Raw genomic sequence first — 21,235 nt, 5'->3', positions numbered from 1 at the left:
AAACACCCTCTGATACCGGAGCTAATCCAAACCACAACTAGACGACACAATTTTATTGTTGAATTCAAAGAAAATATTCAAAGAAAATACAGAAAATACAATGATGACTCTCAACATAGAGCAACACCAACATGCAAACTATCAAACGATAATGAAGACTCCTCTAACAAGAATAAAACAACATGAAATAAGAAATAAAATGGTAGAAAACACATAAATGGCTCTCAAGTGTAGGGCGGCAGGTCCGCTAGAAAGGAATGTGGTGCGTAAATGCCGGAGGGAACCATAACGGCGTAGGGTTGCTGGCAGGGTGCAAGGGAAGGTTGGCAGCGGCCAGTAGGCAGTTTGGACAGTGACCTAGAGGGTGGATAACGACTGGAAGATGATGACGGTAGTATGGACGGTAATCTGGAGGCTGGACAGCTCCCGAAAGATGATAACAACAGTCTGAACAACAACATGAACGGTGGACAACGACCGGAAGATGACGAGGGCAGTCTGGACAGCAACCTGAACGGTGGACAACGACCAGAAGATGACGAGGGTGACCTGGACAACAACCTGGAGGTTGGACAATGACTGAAAGATGATGAGGGCGATCTGGACAGCAACATGGAGAGTGGGCAGCACCTGGAAGGTGACGACAATGGGCTGTGGTGGGGAGTTGGAAGGATAAATATCTCGAACGGGACGGGGGAGGGGGGTGTCGAGCTAGTGCTGGAGCGCCATCCGGACCCTTAGAGATGGCACCATCGTAGATGAGCTACAGCTAGAGCACCTTCTCGCCGTCGGATACAACCCTTGGAAGGGAAGAATGCCTCGAAGACAACAAATTGAGATATGGAATAATAAAAAAATTGAACATTACCAACAATATATTTATAATAGGGATTAGTAAATAGAATGGGTAAGGATCAGAATACGTAAGAAATAGAAAAGGAAGGGCATATAATAGATAAGGATTAAAATAGGAGAATCATATAAAAGGAAAGGGGTAGTGCTAAAGTACCGCGACCCCCATAAGCTCCCATGTCCGCAGTACTGTAGTAGCTATAGTTTTGCAACCCAGTAAGCTCCTGCGTCACCCCCTTAGTCTGAGTTAGAAAAGGAGAGATATTGCAACTGTTAGGTGATAACAGAGAGCAGTTCCATGGATTAAGCGATCGAAAAAACCGGTCACCTTATTTTACACATGATGCTCTAATCCACTCCTTCCATTTATCAATCCTTAGATTTAATCTACCATTGCAGGGTATCTAATTTTGTTATGGAGAGTTATGGATTTTTCTTTTGGAATTTGTAACTATTTAAACTAGTTTTTGACCTCTGCTCCTTTTTTGATTGGCTGCTTAAAAGCATGAACATTGATCGAGCTATAATTTGAGCATTAAATCTTAAAGCACCAGGAATTCAGGATGCATCAGTAGATGTATGCTAAATATGTGTGTTGATAAATTGGTTGTTGTATGTTTTTTTTTAATGTAATAATTTTATCACTAGATCACTTTCCTTCTTTAATAGCTTGATTAGATGTGTAGATCATGTAGATTATTATGATAAAGGCTCTTAAGATGATGGATATCTTAACACAAATAGGTTTAACGTGCATATAAAGATCTATTTTAAAGTACCGTGTATTTATTACACTCATATTTAATTTAATCATTTTCATTTAGTATATATGAAGCTGAAACATTTCGGGTTCACATTTAATAATATAAGGAGAATCATGACATAAATCACAGGAAAGAAATCCATGAGCTCCATCGGAGTTTAGGTATAACTTATGAGTATTCACATATAGTGCCAGTGTCCAGGTTATCTTTCATATGCATTGTTTTGATGCTGAATTGTTTTATTTTCTACCGATTGTTTTTTTTGTAAACTATTACATTTCTTACTTGCTTTTAATTGAGCACAACTCTAAACTTAAAACTCTTACTATTTTTACAGGAGAAGCCTCACATGTTTCAATTTGTTCCAAATAAGGAGCAGGTAAGGGAAAATTTTCCATGGGTTAAGAACTTGCATGCAATAACCTGCAAAGATTTCTCCTTGTACAGGTTAAAGCAGCTAATAAATTACTGCGCACAATTCCAACAAAAGGGGAAAGAAGAAAAGTTAACGGAGTTCCTGTTTTTACAGCAGATAATTTGAACATTGCTATAGCAACAGCTGATGGTATCAAATGGTATGCATTTTTCTCATCTATAAACTATGATACTTTTCTTTCTAGCCACCAATTTGAGCATTTGCTGTGGTCTCAATTTCTTTTAATTGCTTTATTTAATATTATGAGACATTAAAATCTTAAGAGCTTGATATGATTTTATCCTTACAAAAGCTAAAGTTTACATTTGAAAAACACTATATGACACGTTTGTTCAACTATGATGGACCCGCTTTTCCTTGTGATTTCTTCTATGTAACTTTGCGAGCGTATTATAATTTTATTTTTTGCTATGTATCTTGCATTGAAGGTGAATGTTGTTCTGTGCTGTTTGCATTTAAGCCCCCACTACCCTTTTATAAATGAATGAGATGTTGCACATGGTCATGGAACCATGGAAGGATTGCCTGGTTTTGTGTCATGCTCCCATAACTAAAATTGTTGGTGAAAGGTTTTTGTAAAGCAATGATGGAACTGATTACGGATTCTTTAGTCACTGCTTCATGCTACTATACGTCCTGCTACTGGCCAACTTTGTTTTTGCTAATTGCTATCACCGGATGCTTAGTTAACTGCTAATGCTACAGTTACGGGAGCATGTTTGCTGCGTATTTTTCAGGCTAGAGTTACTCCTGAAAGCTCTATATCTCATGATTTGCTATGGTTAGCTGCCACTAATTGCTGGCCCCACAATCTGGAAGTTGATTTATTACAATGCTCTAGTTTTTTGTTCTTACATTGGTGCTACAACTCTTCTATTTTGTCAGGTCCTAAAGCAAATCGATAATTGAAGTTAATGGAATGTTTTCTGTTGGAATTCATGATTGATGCATTAAAACTTGCTTTTTGAGTGCATTTTAAGATATTTTGTGATTTTTTTTGGGTCTTGTGTAGGAAATAAAGAAAACCACTGGGCAAGGAAAAATTATTGGACATTTGGTGTTGAAAGAAAATTTTATGTATCCTCTATTTATGTTTGTGTGCTTTTTCGATGTATGTTTTTCTTTCCCCCATTTGCTTTTTTTAATATAATTTATTTTATGAAAATTATGAAAATTTATATGATGATTTTTACTATATATTTTTGTATGCTTTTAATAATAATAATAATAAATTATAAATTCTATAGAAAATTTTTGGCATTTTAGCTTTTTGGATTTATCATGAAAAGTCCATTTTGTGAAATGGGGGACAATTTAGTGCTTTTTATGCAAATGAGACATTTTGGATTGATTTTTCTAAAAAAGTACGCCTATAGTGGCTCTCAAACATCTAAAAGATTCTCCATTTTGGCCTCTCAATAGTCCTTATTATAAAATGTGACAACAAAAATTTAGTCCTTTTATTTCAACAAAAAAAAAAAAAAATAAACGTTAGCAACTGTTGAACTAACTGAAAAAAAAAAAAAAAATGAACGTTAGCCACTGTGGAACTAACTGAAGGTTTAAACATATTTAGAACTATCCATGTAATACCATAAAATGGAATTGGAGCCTTGTTAAAGGTGTTTTAAAATTAGACGAATTTGTGAATCTCAACATTTAAAACCTCAAGGGCCTATATTCATTTTCGATTTAATTAATTATCCTTTATAGCCTTGCACTTGCCTGCCTTGATGATAATATCATGAACACAGAACTCATGCACATTACAAAAATTGTATATATACAAGCCCAAAATAGACATTAGTACATATACGTCTATTAAATTGATGGGACCATTTACTTCAGTCATTTGATAATGCCCACTGATTTCTTTTTTTACGAGAGAATGTTTTTCTTTTCTTTTCGTACCTATATATTTTTATAAATTTGATGTTTTAGTTTCATGCTCTCAGGTATACACCATACTTTTTTGATAAGAACTTACTGGATAACATTCTGGAAGCATCAATCGATCAGCATTTCCACACATTAATTCACAACCGTCATATGCAACGGAGGCGGGACATTGTAGATGATGGCCTCACTGCAGAAGTCGAGGAAAATATTGATAGCTTATTTGAGCCTCATGAGGTAATTTTCTAGGAGGCCTGTATTGTGGGTGTCTTTAGACATTATTGAAACAGACCAACTGCGTCCTTCTCTGCAATTTTGTTATTATCGAGGGACTTGCATTTTCTGGCTTAATTTCAGTGTTAATGTCAGGATTTTTATGCTTGTTTGCATATTTTCGTTTCAGGTTCAAGAATTTTTGGATGAGATGGGTCATCCTGGAGTACCTATTAGTGTTATATCAAAGGCTGCAGAGATCCAACTCCTTGATGTTGTTGATAAAGCACTACTAGGAAATAAGTGGTTGAGGAAAGCCACTGGTATTCAGCCAAAGCTTCCTTATCTAGTCGATTCTTTTGAAGAGAGGTATCTCTGTCAACTTTTTGATGATTTGAAAATAATTTTGCAAATTTAATTTAATATAAGAGGTATATAGTTTGAGTTTTGAAAGTAGTATGCTTTAATTTTTGAAAAATGAGACCAAATGGATCTCATATGTCTAATAGTTTACATAATTGTGTCCGATACCGCGAATACTACACCCTCCCGAAAGATAAGTGTATACCTCGGCAATAGACTCAATCCTGCAAACTAAGAGATTTATGACATTCGTTTGATCTGTGAACCTTTTATGTGTGACCGACAAGTTTCCCTATATAATACAAAGATTAAATAGAGTTTATTTTATCTGGGTTTCAAGTTCCCTATAAGGCAAACCCCTATAGTTAATTACATCTCAAATGACTGAGGTCACTTGAGAAAACTCTCGATAATGATCAGAGATACTAGTATTCAAGAATTTAAAGTTTAGATTTTCACAGTAGGACGTGGAAAGACAAATGAAAGTGATTCAAATAGGAACAAATATTTTCAAGAGCCAAAGGAACGAAAGGTAGTGGATGTCACAGATTCTAAGAAGAAACCTCAGTGACTTCCCAAACTATCATAATTTACGGCTGAGTTTTGGAGACGATGTTATTTAGGTGTTTAATCCTGTCAATTTTATTATTTAAGACTTATATTTGCATAATATCCGATTATGCAAATAACCCTCAGAGATTAGAGGTTTTACGTATTTTTGGACGACAACCTCGAAATCAAAGGCGAGTTAGGACTTATACTGCTCAATATGACTGTGCAGGAGCCTAAAAGAGGATGAGGATTTACATCGCGTTGGACGAGCTACCTTGAAATCCTATATGTTGTTTAGACTAGGAAAGTTTAGCTGGTGTAGACTTGTTTTGCTGTTGTAGGATGACGACCACCTCTACTTGTAGACCGCTCCAAGCTCCTTGTCGCACTGCCCACGAAGTTGCTTCAAGCTCCTCATCAAAGTAACAGTCTTAAAGTCTAAGGTTCAAAAGATTTTACCAGGTGTGTTTCCAATTCTTGGTTTTGTTGTCATTCAAACATTATGGGGGGTTAAAGTGGTTAGAGCGACACCGGTTAGGATCCCACGGTTCTCTCGTTCCGGTACCACAATTTTCTTTTAAACTTAATTAGCTTAAACGAGTTGTGAAACCCATATAAATTGAGGAGATCTCGTTAGCAACCGTGAGTTACCTCCTCCGAGGGACTCCCGTAAATTCAAAGGTACGTGTTATGTTTTTTTGTTATTGTTTTTGTTTTGAAAATGTTGTTTAATTTTTGAAAATTCGTTTTGTTTTAAAAATGTTGTTGAATTTTTGAGAAATAGTTTTTTTTCTTAGAGGTCTCACCGGCGTGAAGTTTGATGCCGTCCCTTTCGTCTGTTCTAGGAGTAACCCCACGATCATTTAACGCTTCAACCACGTCTGAATTTACCTCGCAAAGGCACACCGAGAGGTTGGTATGAGAATTCCGTTCAACAAAAGATTACACATATAAATGTGCCGACGTGCGTATGTCAATAGTTAAGTGTATTGAATATGTATGTCACTCAATTCCAATATATTCACATATCTAGCATTTAAGCCCAATTTTACTTACCACATTACTAGCGTTCAAAAAGAATATAAAGTGAAATGTTACCCATGACATGAGAAATTTGGGTATACTTGTCCTCAATTCTTGCATATTTACTAACTTATCCATATACAATGTATTGTGAGACTTGGATCGACACCCTAAAGATTCCAGCCCGTGCATTTCATGTATCCAAAAGCCATTCTCAGCTACACTTTAAGAATAATAAGGAAATCAGCATACCTCCAAGATCTTAATTCATTCATCATTTTCATCCTTTTTATTGGAAGTTAACTTCTGTAAACTTACAAAGACAACAGCTAAATCGGCCCACTAAAAGAGCTTAATGCTCATAAAATTTCAGATTTTGCATAAAGCCAAATCAAATGAATTTCAGATTTGTATCAAAGATAAGGTTACCAAAAGAAATGTCCACAAGTCTTTGCATCCCTACCATCCAACTCTTCATATATTTTAGCATATCTAGCACCTAAGCTTTACATGTTATTAACATCTAAATCTCTTATGGCATACCAAAAGGATAATCTGAGTAGGATATATATGCAAATATAAATCCAGCCATTCACATGTCGTTTATCTTCAATAACCTCACAGATTTTGACATTCTAAATAGGTTAATTGAGCATCCAAGAATACAGTGAAATTGCAGGAGCTACACAAATTGCAAGTTTCTTTTGTTCATACGTGATTAAAGTCTTTACTTCTGTCAGATTACTAGATTCCCCTCAAATTAAAAGCTTAATTGGTTTTAAATTATGTAGTAGAATAGGCACACATAAATACCAGCAGGGAATATAAATAGGTGACACATATATAAAAAAAAATTGAAGTTTCCTTGTTAGACAAGTCAATACAGAGGAATTGAGTGACATGTGTGTTGATAAATGTACACAAAATTGAGTGGTATATTTGTAACTTAATACACAAAAAATTGGGTTGTATATTTTTGTACAGAAAATTAAATGTTATATTTGTAACTCAAGTTGTATGCGTGCAAATAAATATAGAATTGGGTGATATGTATGTAAATTTTTCTTGTATGCAGCAAAGAAGAAGAGAAAGAGGAGGAGGTATACCTGGTCGAAGTGTCGCCTGGGGGAAGGAGTCCACCGGAGGAAGTTCACAGGAGGAAGTTCACCGGAGGGAGGGAGGCTCGCCGGAGAAGGAGAGGAAGGGGAAGTTGGATTGGGTTCGGTTGATGAGGTGTGGAGAGTTGGCTGGTTGTCTTGTTTTTTTTTTTATTTTACTTTTTTGGCAGAGGAAGAAGGAGACCAGTGGGTTTCTGTCGAGAGAAAAGGGAGGCGGGGTCGAACGGCTAGTTCTTCGATCGAGAGAAGGGGAGGTGAGGCTTTCGATGGAGTGAAGAGGCGAGCCGAGAAAGGAGGAAGCGAAGCAGGCGAACATGGGTTTCGGTGTCGAGCGGGAGTGAATGCAGCGACGAGGTGAGCAGGTCAAGAAGAAGGGGGCGAGGCAAGCGTGAGAGCTTTGGGTCTGTGCAGGAGAAACGATGGGATTTCGGTGTAGAGGAGGAGGAAGGAGAATAGACAAGCGGGAGAAGAAGAGGGGGGCCGAATGATCAGTACTTGTGGAGGAGAGGCGAGCAATTTTGTATATCACAATTCCGCTCCAAATTGACCGTTATACAACGATGGGCAGGTAATTGATGAATTCCATTAGCAGAGGAGTTTATTTGACATATAACAACTCCTCATTAAATTGCATTAAAGCTGGATTAAATGATTTATTTGAAATTTAAAATTTAAAATTATTCATCCCTTGTTCAGCCTGAGTCTAGCCCGAATCGAATCCGAGTTAAACCTGGGTTGCGTCGTGCTAACGTGCATCAATTTTCGTGTTATTTTTGCAAGTGCGTAACCATAACAATGTGGGTGTTCTTTCTAGCTAAAGTTGAAGTCCCGGACACATCCACGTGGTATGTTTCGTCATCCAGGGTCGTCCAGATAAGTTTGCCAACAGTCGGGCCAAACCACGTGGTATGTTTCGTCATCCAGGGTCGTCCAGACAAGTTTGCCAACAGTCGAGCCAAAAAAAAAATGTCAACTTCGTGCGTGGTGTAGCGAGTGCGTGAATTGCAGCGTTCGCGAGCTTTCGAGTCATGGAGGGTTCATCTATGGTCGTTTGATCCTATGGGAACTTATTTTCGGACCCTCTACATATTAATCCTTAACCCTTGCAACTAAGAGTCGAGTGTCTGGGACTACTCATGCGAGGTCTGCACAAAAATGAGTCAAGATGTGGCTCGAAGTTCTATGGGAGGTGGGCTCCATTGCTGGTCTGGTAGGATGGTCAATTAAAAACTCCTAAAGCTAAATCCTGGGTTCTAGGAGTAGGAGACTAAGACCTCACTAAAAATAAGGTCAATAAGGTATGGTATCTACAATCATTATGCTTTTTGTTCATTCTATTAAAAAGACTGCTACTTTATATTTTTTTCTTTCATTTCATTGGTTTCCATTGTAAAAGAGAATCCCTCTTTTCCCATCAAAGTAGGATCTTTGCTCAATGTGATGCAAGCATTGTCCCTCAAGAAATACGTTCCTTAATCATTTTATAATTGGGGCACTTACATGCAGATCACCAGAAACTTTTGCTATTTACAAATAGACTATTTTCTTCATCTATTTTTCAAATTCTCATTCAAATATCAAAATATATGGTAAAACCCCAACCCATATTTTTTATTTTTATCAAATTCTCAATAAGTTGACCGTGACACTTAGAAATTCACCGCTTCGGTAGTTCAAAAAAATCTCATGGTTGGTTAATTTGAAAATAGTAATGTTTTGGGTGGTCTGTACCTAATTATTTCTTTATAATTTTCTACATTTTTGCTCAAAAATGGGCATTGCATTGGTTTTTTTTTTTTTTGGCTTTTCAATAGAACATGACGGCATCCCAATAGAAGTGTGGAAACATTTAGGATATTTATGAATTTCTTGGCTTACCGAAAATTTTAGTATTATTTTAATAATTAAAATAATGCTTGAGGAGTTGAGGAAGAGTATTTTGGTCCCTAGTTTTTTCTTAAAAAAAGGTGATGCACAAGGGTGCAAATTATAGATGAATTATGTTAATGTGTCATAAATTAAAATTATGGGATAGAGTAATTAAACAAGGGTTGAGACATGAGATAAATGTTTCTCAAAATTAGTTTAGATTTATGCTAGGCAAGTCTACCATGGAAGATATACATTTATCAAGAGGTTTAATGGAAAAGTACAAATAACACAAAGAGGATCTACATATTAGAAAAAAACTTATGATAATGTACTACAAGAAATGCTTTGGAGTCTTAGAAAAGAAAGGTGTTGATATGACTTATATTCAAGTCATTAAAGATATGTATAATACAGTTATTGCTTGTGTTTGAATAGGAGGATTGACTAAGTATTTTTTTTTTATTTTAGTTGAATTATATCAGGGATAGGCTTTAAGCCCATATCCTTTTGCTTTAGTTATGGATATTTTTACTAGACATTTATAGGAGGATATACCTTATTGTATGTTTTTTGCTAATCACATACTTATGGTGGATAAGACTAGAGAAAGAGTTTAGGAAAAACTTGAATTATGACGGTCAACTTTAAAGTCTGAAGGCTTTCGTTTGATTAAGGGTCTGTTTGGGACGGTGCGACACCGCACCGCAGTTTTGTCTGTTTGGGTAAGCTTTGTTTTGACAGTTCTTTAAAAAAATTGTAGCTGAAATCTGCGTTTTCTCACTAGTCTTGGCTAGGTGCGGTGGCATCTTTCTAGTTACGGTCTGACTTTTTCAAAAAAAAAAAAGTTGTAATAGTCACTACAATTTTTTAGCATCAGATTATTCTTCAGTAGTTTCACAACTGTTTTTTAATAAGCTATGGTTGCCCCAAACATACCCTAAATCTAAAACTAAATACATAGAATATAATTTTAGTAGTAGTAGCTCTAGTGGCGCATTTGTAACAATGGGTGATCAAGTCATCAAAAGGAGTGAAGGTTTTAGATATCTCGCGTCTATTGTTCAAAATGATGGTGATATAGGTGGGGATATTATTAGTAGAATTTAAGTGGATGGTTGAAGTGGAGGAATGCATTGGGCCTATTGTGTGATAGAAATGTACCACCGAGGCTTAAGAGAATATTCTATAAGTTGATTGTGAGACTTACAATGTTTTATGGTGCAGTATGCTGGCCTATAAAAGAAGAGCATAAAACCAAGTTAAGTGTGTTGCTGAGATTAGAATGCTTAGGTGGATGAGTGGCTTTACACTTAGAGACAAAATGCGAAAGAAAAATATTCGTGAAGGGGTTCGTGTAGCTCCAGTGACAGACAAGATTAAATTCATCTTAGATTGTTTGGTCACATTGAACATCGATGGTTTGATGATCCTGTTAGGAGAATAGTTGTTTTAGATTTGACTTTTGGTAAGAAAAGTGGTAAACCTAAAAAGTTTTTGGCATGTTGTATAAAAATGTTCTTAAATGAAAATATGACACTCAATAGGACACTATGGAGAAAAAGCATTCGTGTAGCCAACCCCACTTAGTGGGATAAATGGCCAACCCCTTTGTTGTTATTGTTGTTGTTGGCTTTTGTAGTGTAGGATAATTTCCCATGCGAACTTGTTGTACCAGATCCGAAGTTTCAAGGACCCATGGTAAACTAATTATTGTTTTTTTATCCATTTCCACTCTATCGAACTACCCTAAATAGCATGATGATTTCTCAGCATTTGGTAATATCCAAAGGACTTGTCAAAATTTCACTAAATTTTCCCTTTTAGTTTCAAGGTTTGGTCCGAAGTTCTATGATGCGTAGCTTGATTTCTTTTTCCTATTGTATAACCAAGTCCAATATGTTGCAAAAAGGAATTAGCTAATGTGATACATAGAAAAGCAGAGTTTTTGATAGAATTTTAAGTGAATTTATTAGTAAGAATGCACCTGCATATAATATAATGCTAATGATATACTTGTTCGTAGCTCGAAGCAAAGATTTGGTTGGCTTGAATGGTGAAGCATAGGCCGAGTCATCATGGCAAAAATTGTTTGATCCTACAAATTTACTTCAATTAATAACTACTAGGGATTAATTACTTAACATTATTATCTCTGCTTAAGCCAAATTACCCATTGAACATTAATTCATTGGCTAATGAGCTTGATTAACATCTTGTACAATGTACCATTACATGATTTCCATAAGCCGTTTGTGCCTGCAAACCTCATGCACGTTGTTCCTCTCTCCCTCTCTCTCTCTCTCTCTCTCTCTCTCTCTCGTGTGTGTGGGCACGTGCATCTCTGTCATGCATGATCTATATCCGGTGTCTGACCTCGCATCATTATACCGCAACACACAGATGGCCTGGTTAGCCTGTTCACTTTCTCTTTCCTCTTGGAAGCCAACATGGTGTCCTGGATTCTCTTTTGAAACTAAAACCTCCAATCGCTCACTTCTCTTTCCTCTTGCAAGCCAACATGTTGTCCTGGATTCTCTTTTGAAATTCCCTTTCGTGCCCTACTTCCTAACTTTCTGTGCCTCTTTGATTTAGTGTAACTGTCCAATATTGCATGCTTTGACCTTTGTATCTCTGTCTCGTATGGCTTGTGCAACTTTTTTGCAATGCTGTTATCCTTTACATGTGCTAGCACCCAACATGTCACACGCTCCATCTCTCTCAAGCTCTTCTCTTCAGTGGCCATCTCCACCAACCCACCTTTGCTTGTGTTGCCCCATAATCGACATATCCCATCTTGTGAATATCCATTTTAAAACCTATTGAAGTTTTTAGCATAATTATTTTCTCATACGAGACAATGACTACACTGACAACAATAGTATAATCTACTCTCTATAACCTACAATTGGCTTATAGCTTTTCTAACAAGCCTACCATGTCATCTGTCCGGTGCATGCCTCTTAGCCTTCTTATCATGAGAAAACTCAATAAAATCATGGGTAGTTATTGTTCATTTGCAAACTCAATTCTCTAGTCATTTTTTATATTCCATAACTAGCAAGCATAATATATTAATATCTATGATTAGTTAGCAATTCTCTTTGTAAAAGAATGAATGCAAAAAAGCATAATATGTAAACACTCATAAGGGTTAATTAATTGCCAGTTTAAAACTTTTAATCATTCGCAAACAATGGCTAAATGATGATGTAGATTATCTTATATGGGGGTGTAAATAATTTGATTTGAGCTCCAGCCACCCCAGGCTTGAAATTGAACTTGATTAATTAATCAAGTTCTAGCTCAAGCTCAAGCTTAATTCTACGAGTTCAAGCTGACTTGTTTATTATGAATAAGAGAAATAATATTATTCAAGTTAGTGTTATAATAAAATGATAAATAGAATGAGGTATTATGAGATAAATAATCATAAATTACTTGATCTAATATAAAAAATATTACTATTTTTAAATGTTTTTAATAATTTAATGATAAATTCTTCATGAGCCAACGAGTTGAGCCAAAGCCGGCTTGAGTTTGACTTTTTAGCTCATTGTGTGTAGTTCATGAGCTACTTATTGAGCCGAGCCGACTTGGCTCAATTACACATCTATTCTCTCATACCTTTATTATCATACAAAGAAAAAGTGGTGCCAGGGTATTTCAAAGGCCCTTGAGGGTTTTACTGAAGGGTTTCAGTGCATTTTTAAGCGACTCAAATTAGCATAAAATTAATATTAGGTGCCCTATAAAGCTTGGATTAAGTCTATAGCGGGCAAGATCAAAATCTGAGTTCTTTACACAACCAAATACATTTTACAAATTCAGTTGGTAAAACAGCACTCAGGATTAATTATAATAGTATCTTACATGGATGTTTAAAATGTAGAAAGCATTCGTGGGTAGCCTGCCTACATGTCCATAAATAATACATATTCATATATTACTCCCATTATTTCACTAATAAATAATGATTGAATAATACAAAATTGCTATAGATGTATTTCATGGTACCATTAAGTATACCAACCCATAGAAAAGTATACCAATACATCATAGCCTAAACATTCAATCCGAGCATTACATCAAATCCTTGTGTAACTCAAGAAGATTATAATGTACTCCCAAGAACAACAATCAAATGATTATAATACCCCCATATCTCAACTTTATTACATTCAATGTTAATTTGGTTGGGGAAATAGCTAAGGACTTGATTTTAATCTTGTTATCCATCATTTGATTCGAGAGTCCTAGTGAGTTATTGTCTCAGTATGTGTGTCAAAATATGCACTATATCAAATATCAAAATTAAAACAAATTAATTAAGCTTACCAACTTGTCTATGTGACGAGGCAGTAAAACCCATCATTTAAGCTGTTTTTACCTATAATGTGAGTTCATAAAGCCCACTATTGGCAGATTCAAATAACAATATTTGAGTTGTAAGTCGCACATGTGAACATAGTGAGAGACAGGAGTGCAAGCCTCAAACTTTTTGGCAACTTGCAAATAGAGCTTTAGTCTCAAATTTTAAATCAAGTCGATTCTATTTATCACACACAATTCAAGAGCCTAAATGATGTATTATGGGAACTTATTAAACGGGCTAATAAAAAGGCAATCAAGGCCCTCAAAATCAATCTTCCCATCTCTGTAGTAAGCTCATAAACCCATTACTTTAATTTTCTCCTCTACGAGGTTGTATGTGCCTTCCAAAGGATGTAATACTCATGTCAACCAACTCGGGTCTGCACAAGGACTTGAAAATATGCTAAATCAAACCTTGGGTCTTTTAGTGGATGCAAATCACAGATCAACCTTAACTCGAACCAACTCCCACTCTAGCAAGCCCATCAATTAAATCCAATGTCTTGGACGCATTTCTCCACATTACCTAATATATGCCTATTTATAACAAGCTAGATGAGAAACATTGAAATGGACTATAAGCTATTCACATTTACTTTATGATAATGTGTCATTTTAGTGGGACAATTCCTAACCACGATGATAATAATCCATGCATTGGCGATTCAAAAACTCCTTGAAGAGTACTTGGCACTTCTCTAACTTTGATATTTGAAAATGCAATCTTTATGTTTTTTGAATTACGGCTTTGAATTTGAATCTTGATAGCAATTATTTTCTCCTCTCTTTCTCCCTGTAGTTGACGTCTTGAGAAGTTTGGCTGGAAATTCAAATTCAAACCGTCTTGATTTTCATAGAAGGCTGCATAAACCTTACTAACATTGTGTGTTTGACTTGGGTTAGTTTGGGCTTGATGTAACTAACCCTATTATTTTCCTCTGATGGAAGAGCCTTCCATGTAGTAAGGTTATTATGCGCCTTTTGTATTTTTCTTCTTCTCTTCAAGCTGAGCAGTGATCAAATATTAATAGGTGATAAAATTTGATCACTAAATTTTCATTTGATTCTAGATTAGCATCAACAATCTTGATCTTTTTTCTGCGATAATAATGTCGGAAGTTAAATCATGCATATGCCCAGACTAGTACTTTTTAATCAACTTATATTGATATTTGAGAATCCAAAATTTAAAATTAAGACCATTGATTTCTATCTCCAACTTTGAAATTGCCTGGCCAAAATTTGTTGAGCTCATATAATTTGAAAGACTTGCGCATTGAGGAGATCAAAAACCTCTTCTCAGGATATCATAATTCTTTGTCTAAGAACTTACAGTGTAATTGATGTTGAGAGGTGAAGCACCTAAGGCATAAAAACTAATAGATAATGGCCCTACTAATTTATTAGGAACTCAACTCTTGTATCACTTGTGATGTAGAACTATTTGATGCGGGGCTTCCCCCACATGGATGCGAGAGTGGATTCTTGCATTGTCACGGGTCTAGGGGAGACGGGAAAACAAACAGCCAGCTGATCTGGCTGGTAAGACTGGTCCAGGGAGCCCGGTTCAGCCATTTAATGGGGCGAGCGGACCAAGCGGCCCATCCTTTCGTGTCTCCCGCCCAGATCGAGCGGGATTTGGGGAAGAAGCGGCTTTGGCGTCTTTCCTTTTGCGTTTACCGCCCGGTTCGAGCATTACTGGCCGCCTCCTCCTCTTTCCTTTCACCTCTTCTTTCTTTTCTTGTTTCCCGCCTAGCTAGAGCTATATGTATGTTGGTTTGCTAAGATTCTAGGGAGTTTTTGTTTTATGTTGATTTCATATTCCTGTGAGGAGTCATTTTTTGCTTTGTTGGTTGTATCTGAGGAGGTGATGGTGCTTCGGTTGTATCCTACTCCGAAGTAGTGATTGTATCTCTTCTTTTATCTTCCCTACCTTTTCTCTTCTACTTCCCTTAGCCGTCGGCCACCCCCAACAGCTTCCCCACTCGCTGTCCTGCATGCCCTCTTGATGTCCGGCCTTCCCCACTTGCTGTCCAACCTGCCCTCTTGTTGTTCAGCCTTCCCCGCTTGCTGTCCGGCCTTCTCTTTTGCTGTCTCGCGTTCCCTCGCTCGATATCCAGCCTCCCTGCTTGCTATGCAGCCTTCCCGCTTGTTGTCCAGCCTCCCCGCTTGCTGGCCAACCATATCAATCCACCTAGCAGACCTCCACCATCCTTAAAATACACTCTCAAGGTGCCCGTCTGTGTCGTTTTGTATTTTGGCGATGTTATTTCTAGTTTGCGTGTGTTGTAACCCTAGTTTCCTATTAATAAAGCTTTTTTTTTTTTTTTGAGGTTTTTTCTTCCGGTATCATTTGGTATCAGAGCTAGACCAACCCTCGTCCTCTCCTATGGTCCCTAGAATCCGCCCTTAGCTAAGCCACCTCCACCAAAATTTTTCTTTCTTTTTCCTAAACCTTAGCCTTGCCACTAATAAAATACATGCCTGAGCCTTCCCGGGAGGAGATACTGCGAGAGATCCAACAACTTTAGCTAAGTCTCACAGACATTGAGAATAAAATTCAATGGAAGACTACCATCTACTATGATCTGAAAGCTCAAAGGAGGGAACGAGAAGATATGAAGATGAAACGTGAAACACAGCGTCAGTTCCTACCAACTTCCTATCACCAGAAGTTGCAGACTCTAGCTTCCGAAGTGGAAAGACAGCAGCACCAAGCGACCCCCCTTGATACTATCTGGCAAAATCAATCTGCAAGCCTGTCACAGCCAGAAAGTGTTGCAAATGTCGCAGATTCAGACATGTGGAAGCAGTATGCACAACCAGGAGAGTGGTTAACTTCACCAACTTGGGCATCATCGAAAAGTTGGGTAAAGACACCGCAGACCATCTTCCAGTTGAAGAGATGAACAGTGACCAGAAAGAAGATACAGACTTCAGAGAGATTCTCATTTTTCAATCAACGAGGAAGAGACGCAACCAGCTCCACTGGATCCCGAGATAAAAATTCCAGCTGAGATTGAACATGTCCTTGTTCATTCTCTTGTACTTGGGATGGGCACCTCTACTCTTGTCGAAAATCTTCAATCAATGTCTGTAATTCCAGCCCACCATTGGCAGGAGCAGCAGGTAGTTCAAAAAGTTTCTCAAGTTCCAAATCAAGACAAATACCATCCGTCACAATTGGAGCATAGTCTTCTTCGATCTCATGCTCAACCATGAACTTTTTGCTACAAAGAATATACTTCATCCAAAATATCTTAGCTCTCCCATGAGCCAAACACGGAGGTTCGGTCCTAAAACATTTGTGTCAATTGAACAAATGAAGGTCCCCAAATCAACTGATAAAGCTCATCATGTTTCCCGAGAAAGGCAGCAGGCAACACTGAACAAGAATTCAAAATTTAATGCTCCATTATTTGAACCAACTGAGCAGACAAGTAAAAAAGAGGTCCTAGATCAGAATGCAGACTCAGCAACTAATGACCGCACTAACAAGTTTTGGAGTCAGCCTACAATGCGACTAGAGTGCTGCTCAAATTCTTGGCATTAATGCTAACAGTGTTGAAGAATACACTGAGGATAACCTTTTTTTTCCAACACCTTCTGCTCCAGTTATTGGATCACCAAGCTCCATGACCACCAATACGGCAAAGGATCCTGTTCTTCTAGACGAGCAAGCACTTTTGACTTGCATTGGTCGGACAATTCCAGCTGGTTCTGATGGTCGAATCGGAATTAGCACCACCTTGCCAAATAGGCTTGGAAAAATGGGAAAAATGCTTGCACCTCTAATAGGCTTGGAAAAATGCTTGCACCTCTACACTGGCATGATTACAAGAAACACTATGGAAAGCTTGATGATTTTTTGGCTCGTCATCCAGAATTATTTGTAATTGAAGGAGACTATATTCATCTGTGTGAAGGAGCTCAAGAAATTATTTCAACTACTGTAGCTGCGGCAGAACTTGCAGCAGTTTTTGTATCCTTTCCTCTTTATGACTTCTTCTTACATACTAGTTCATCAAATGCACTTAGCCGACTATGAGGAGTTGAAAAGTGCATCACAACTGAGATGGCTCGATAGATGCTCAATGAGAATACTTTTCTTTCTACAGTTCCAAGTCAAGGCGTGTCAAAAATGGACGGATATTTATTCTATCAAAGTATGTTTTAGAATGACAACACCTACAAGATTGACCTATCAGGGGGCTACAATGTCTCAGTCGTGCTTAACGTCGCCTACCTGACATAGTACTAGGAGGAGCCTCAAGCTTTGACAAATAAAGTCGGTCCTCCCCCCAACCCCGGAGACTGACGTGGGGCTTCCCCTGTGTGGACACGGGAGTGGGTTCACGCATTGTCGCGGGTCCAGGGGAGACGGGAAAACAAACAGCCAGCTACACCGGCTGGTAAGACCGGTCTAAGGAGCCCGGTTCAACCATCCAATGGGGCGAGTGGCTTGACCAAGCGACCTGTTCTTTCCCGTCTCTTGCCCATTTCGAGCGGATTTGGGGGAGAGGTAGCATTGGCGTCTTTCCTTTTGCATCTCCTGCTTGGTTCATGCGTTATTGGCCGCTGCCTCCTCTTTTCTTTCTTGTTTCCCGCCTAGTTAGGGCTATATGTATGCCGGTTTGCTAAGAGTCTTGGGAGTTTTTGTTGTGTGTTGATTTCAGATTCTTGTGAGTTCTTTTTCCCTTTGTGGGATGTATCCGAGGAGGTTGTGGTGCTCCGGCTACATCCTACTCCGAGTTGGTGATTGTATCTCTCATTTTATCTTCCCTACCCCTTCTCTTCCCCTTCCCTTAGCCGCCAGCCACCTTCAACAGCTTCCCCGCTTGCTTTCTGGCCTGCCCTCTTGTTGTCCATAGGGCTGTCGAAATGACTCGTTGTTCGAGAATAGTTCATGTTCGGCTCGTTAAGATGCTTGTGTTCGATTCGTTTGCTAAGTTAATGAGGCGAACATGAACAATTTTTTTGCACTCAATATATAAATGAATTGAACATGAACAAGGAAATTTTTATTTGTATTCGGCTCGTTTTAACTCGAAATAATTTAATTGATTAGTATTTTAAAAAAAATTAATTGACTACATGGCTACAATGATTTATAATCAATTAAAATTAGTAATTAAGGAAATTGAATAAAAATATATTAAAGTATATTTAAATAATGTTTTAATATAAATAATAAAATTTAAATTTCGCCCTAGCCCTTAACTTCCTACGGTTGCCTGACTAAGATTGTCAAAACAACTCTTTGTTCGCGAACAGCTCGAGTTCGGCTCACCAAGTAAATTAGTCGAACACGAACACATTTTTCTATTTGAAATATTAATGAGCCGAACATGAATAGTGGAATTTTTTAACGAGCCGAACACGTGTTGCACTTGGGCTTGCTCGTGTTTGAATCGTTTACAGCCCTAGATGTCCAGCCTTCCTCGCTTGTTGTCCAGCCTGCCTTCTTGCCGTTCAGCCTTCCCCGCTTGCTGTCCGGCCTTCCCTTTTGCTGTCCAGCCTTCCCCGCGTGCTATCCATCCTCCCCGCGTGCTATCCAGCCTCACTGCTCGCTACACAGCCTTTCCACTTGCTGGCCAACTATCCCGATCCGTCTAGCCGACCTCCACCGCCCTTGGGATACAATCTTGAGGTGTTCATTTATGTCGTATTGTGTTTTGGTGATGTTTTTTCTAGTTTGTGTGTGTTGTAACCCTCGTTTCCTATTATTATTATTATTAATTTTTTTTTTTTTTGTGACATAGGTTTTTTCTTCCTATATCATTATTCTTCCCAGATGAAGCTCATCAATCCTATTAAAAGTCGTGCATAAAAAAACTATCAAATCTTGGACTGTCCTGATCCAGGACTATTCTTCACTCTCCCCATTTTCATAGCCGATGCATGTGTGACCAATTGATTTAAAAAATTGCTTGAAATCATGCAGATTATTTCATGTTGGAAAATATTTGAATTTCTTAGCTTAGAGATTTAGAAGGCGAAGAATGCAAGCATAATCATTCTCTTCCTAGGAACTGCGTTGACTAATATTATTGTTTTGACTTCGTACTCTATCATTTTGACTTGTTTCCCTCTTGAGCAAACTTCTCAAGCTCCTGAATTCTCTATGCTCCTCAAATTACATCAGTTGTAACGCTAAATATTTAACAGGAGCGCGGCTTGTTTCCGGAAGCCTTCTACGTCTTCCAGTTCTCCTACTAATCCCCAAATTCTCCAGCAAAATGATGAAAAATTGGATCCTTTTGCTTCCCATACTGATTCAAGTGAAACTACTCAGGGAGATGATTCCCGGTCAATAAATTTAATGAACTATCTGTTTCCATTTGGAGATTGGTTCTTAAATCCATGGTCAATGCTTCAGCGAAGACACCAAAAATCTAAAAGCCATATATCGAATCCAAGGTACGTTATTACCATTTTACGTCGACTTCGTGTCGCTGACTTCTTTATATTCTTTGATCCAATTTCAGTGTTTACTATGCTCCGACAGAATTATGCAATCTGATGAGAACGATATAAATCAAATTCCCCCGAATCCTCTTCTTCCTAAGATCACAATGGTCGGCGTGTCGATGGGCGAAGGAGGTCAGATGAACAGGGCTAACTTGAAGAAGACCATGGAAGATTTGACCAAGGAGTTGGAGGAGGCAAATCTAGCATCAGGAAGCTGCAGTAAAGGTAGGGATCCTTTATTTGTTGCGAATGTCGGAGGCTATTCGAGTATCACCAGGATGAACTAGCCATAAGAAACACATGAAGAAAAAGATCTGCACATGTTATGATTGATCCATGTTTTTTTCTTTTCTTTTTTTTCTTTTTATAGGAAGGTCTTTTCAAGTTTGGTTATGTGATAGAATTGACAAATAAATTAGATGTAAAATTAGATGTGAAGTCTTGCATATGTAGTGGAATTGCGATTAAATTTGCCTAAAAATCTTGAAATAATTGTGGCAATTTTTCTATGTTTTCTACAAATAAGTTTTTCCTAGTGGTGAAAATGAAAAGAGTTTTTGTTTACAATGTGCATTATATATATATATATATATATATTTATTTATTTATTTATTTCTTACACAGGAATATGTTGAGCCCCAAATAAAATTTTTAATGTTTAGAGATAAAACAAACAACAATATTAAACGTAGCATTTGCTCACTTTTTTTTTATTATAAAAAATAATAAAAATGAAGTGTTATTAAAATCATTATTGTCATATTGACAACGGAGAATCTAAGGAAAAAAATTTGCGTACGCAAGACGTACGCAACGCTGTGTACGTCAGTAGGTTACAAGAAGGGTATTGGGGGGTATATTCATGTTATACCCCGTAATCTCCCTGTAACCTACCTGATATATGAAAACAGAAACGTGGAACTTACTAAGTTAAATATAGGTTTCAAGGAGATTACATGGGGTATAACGCAAGTACAACCTTCAAATACCCTCCCTGTAACCTATTGACTTACACAGCGCTGCATACGTCTTACGTACGCAATTTTTTTCCACAATTCAGGGCCTTCGTAAATAACGCAAGTACAACCTTCAAATACCCTCCCTGTAACCTATTGACTTACAAGCGCTGCGTACGTCTTACGTACGCAATTTTTTTCCAGAATTCAGGGCCTTCGTAAAGTTTTTCTCCAAGTTTTTATATCTCCAGCTTTATTTTTGAAAGATAAACTGTCATTTTCATTACCCTTATAATTTAACCATTGAGACATTCAAGCAGCTGAAACTGCCGGACAAACAAGACAACT

At 37.6% G+C, this 21,235-nt stretch overlaps 1 protein-coding gene across 1 annotated transcript in view; it reads left to right on the top strand.

Moving 5' to 3' along the window:
• The window catches only part of LOC110025555, a 55,748-nt gene extending 35,329 nt beyond the window's left edge, over positions 1-20,419 (top strand). Inside the window, exons 4-9 of the mRNA XM_020726108.1 lie at positions 1,954-1,995; positions 2,064-2,191; positions 4,008-4,185; positions 4,352-4,530; positions 19,629-19,880; positions 19,969-20,419. Coding sequence (XP_020581767.1) covers positions 1,954-1,995; positions 2,064-2,191; positions 4,008-4,185; positions 4,352-4,530; positions 19,629-19,880; positions 19,969-20,218 — 1,029 coding nt within the window. The 3' untranslated portion in view covers positions 20,219-20,419. The remainder of the gene's footprint in view (positions 1-1,953; positions 1,996-2,063; positions 2,192-4,007; positions 4,186-4,351; positions 4,531-19,628; positions 19,881-19,968) is intronic.
• Positions 20,420-21,235: the final 816 nt, after the last annotated feature.

Source organism: Phalaenopsis equestris, unplaced genomic scaffold (assembly GCF_001263595.1).
Source record: "Phalaenopsis equestris unplaced genomic scaffold, ASM126359v1 Scaffold000302, whole genome shotgun sequence".
Taxonomy (NCBI): Eukaryota; Viridiplantae; Streptophyta; class Magnoliopsida; order Asparagales; family Orchidaceae; genus Phalaenopsis; species Phalaenopsis equestris.
The sequence above is the reverse complement of the archived record's forward strand: the minus strand, read 5'-3'. Positions and strand labels throughout refer to the sequence as shown.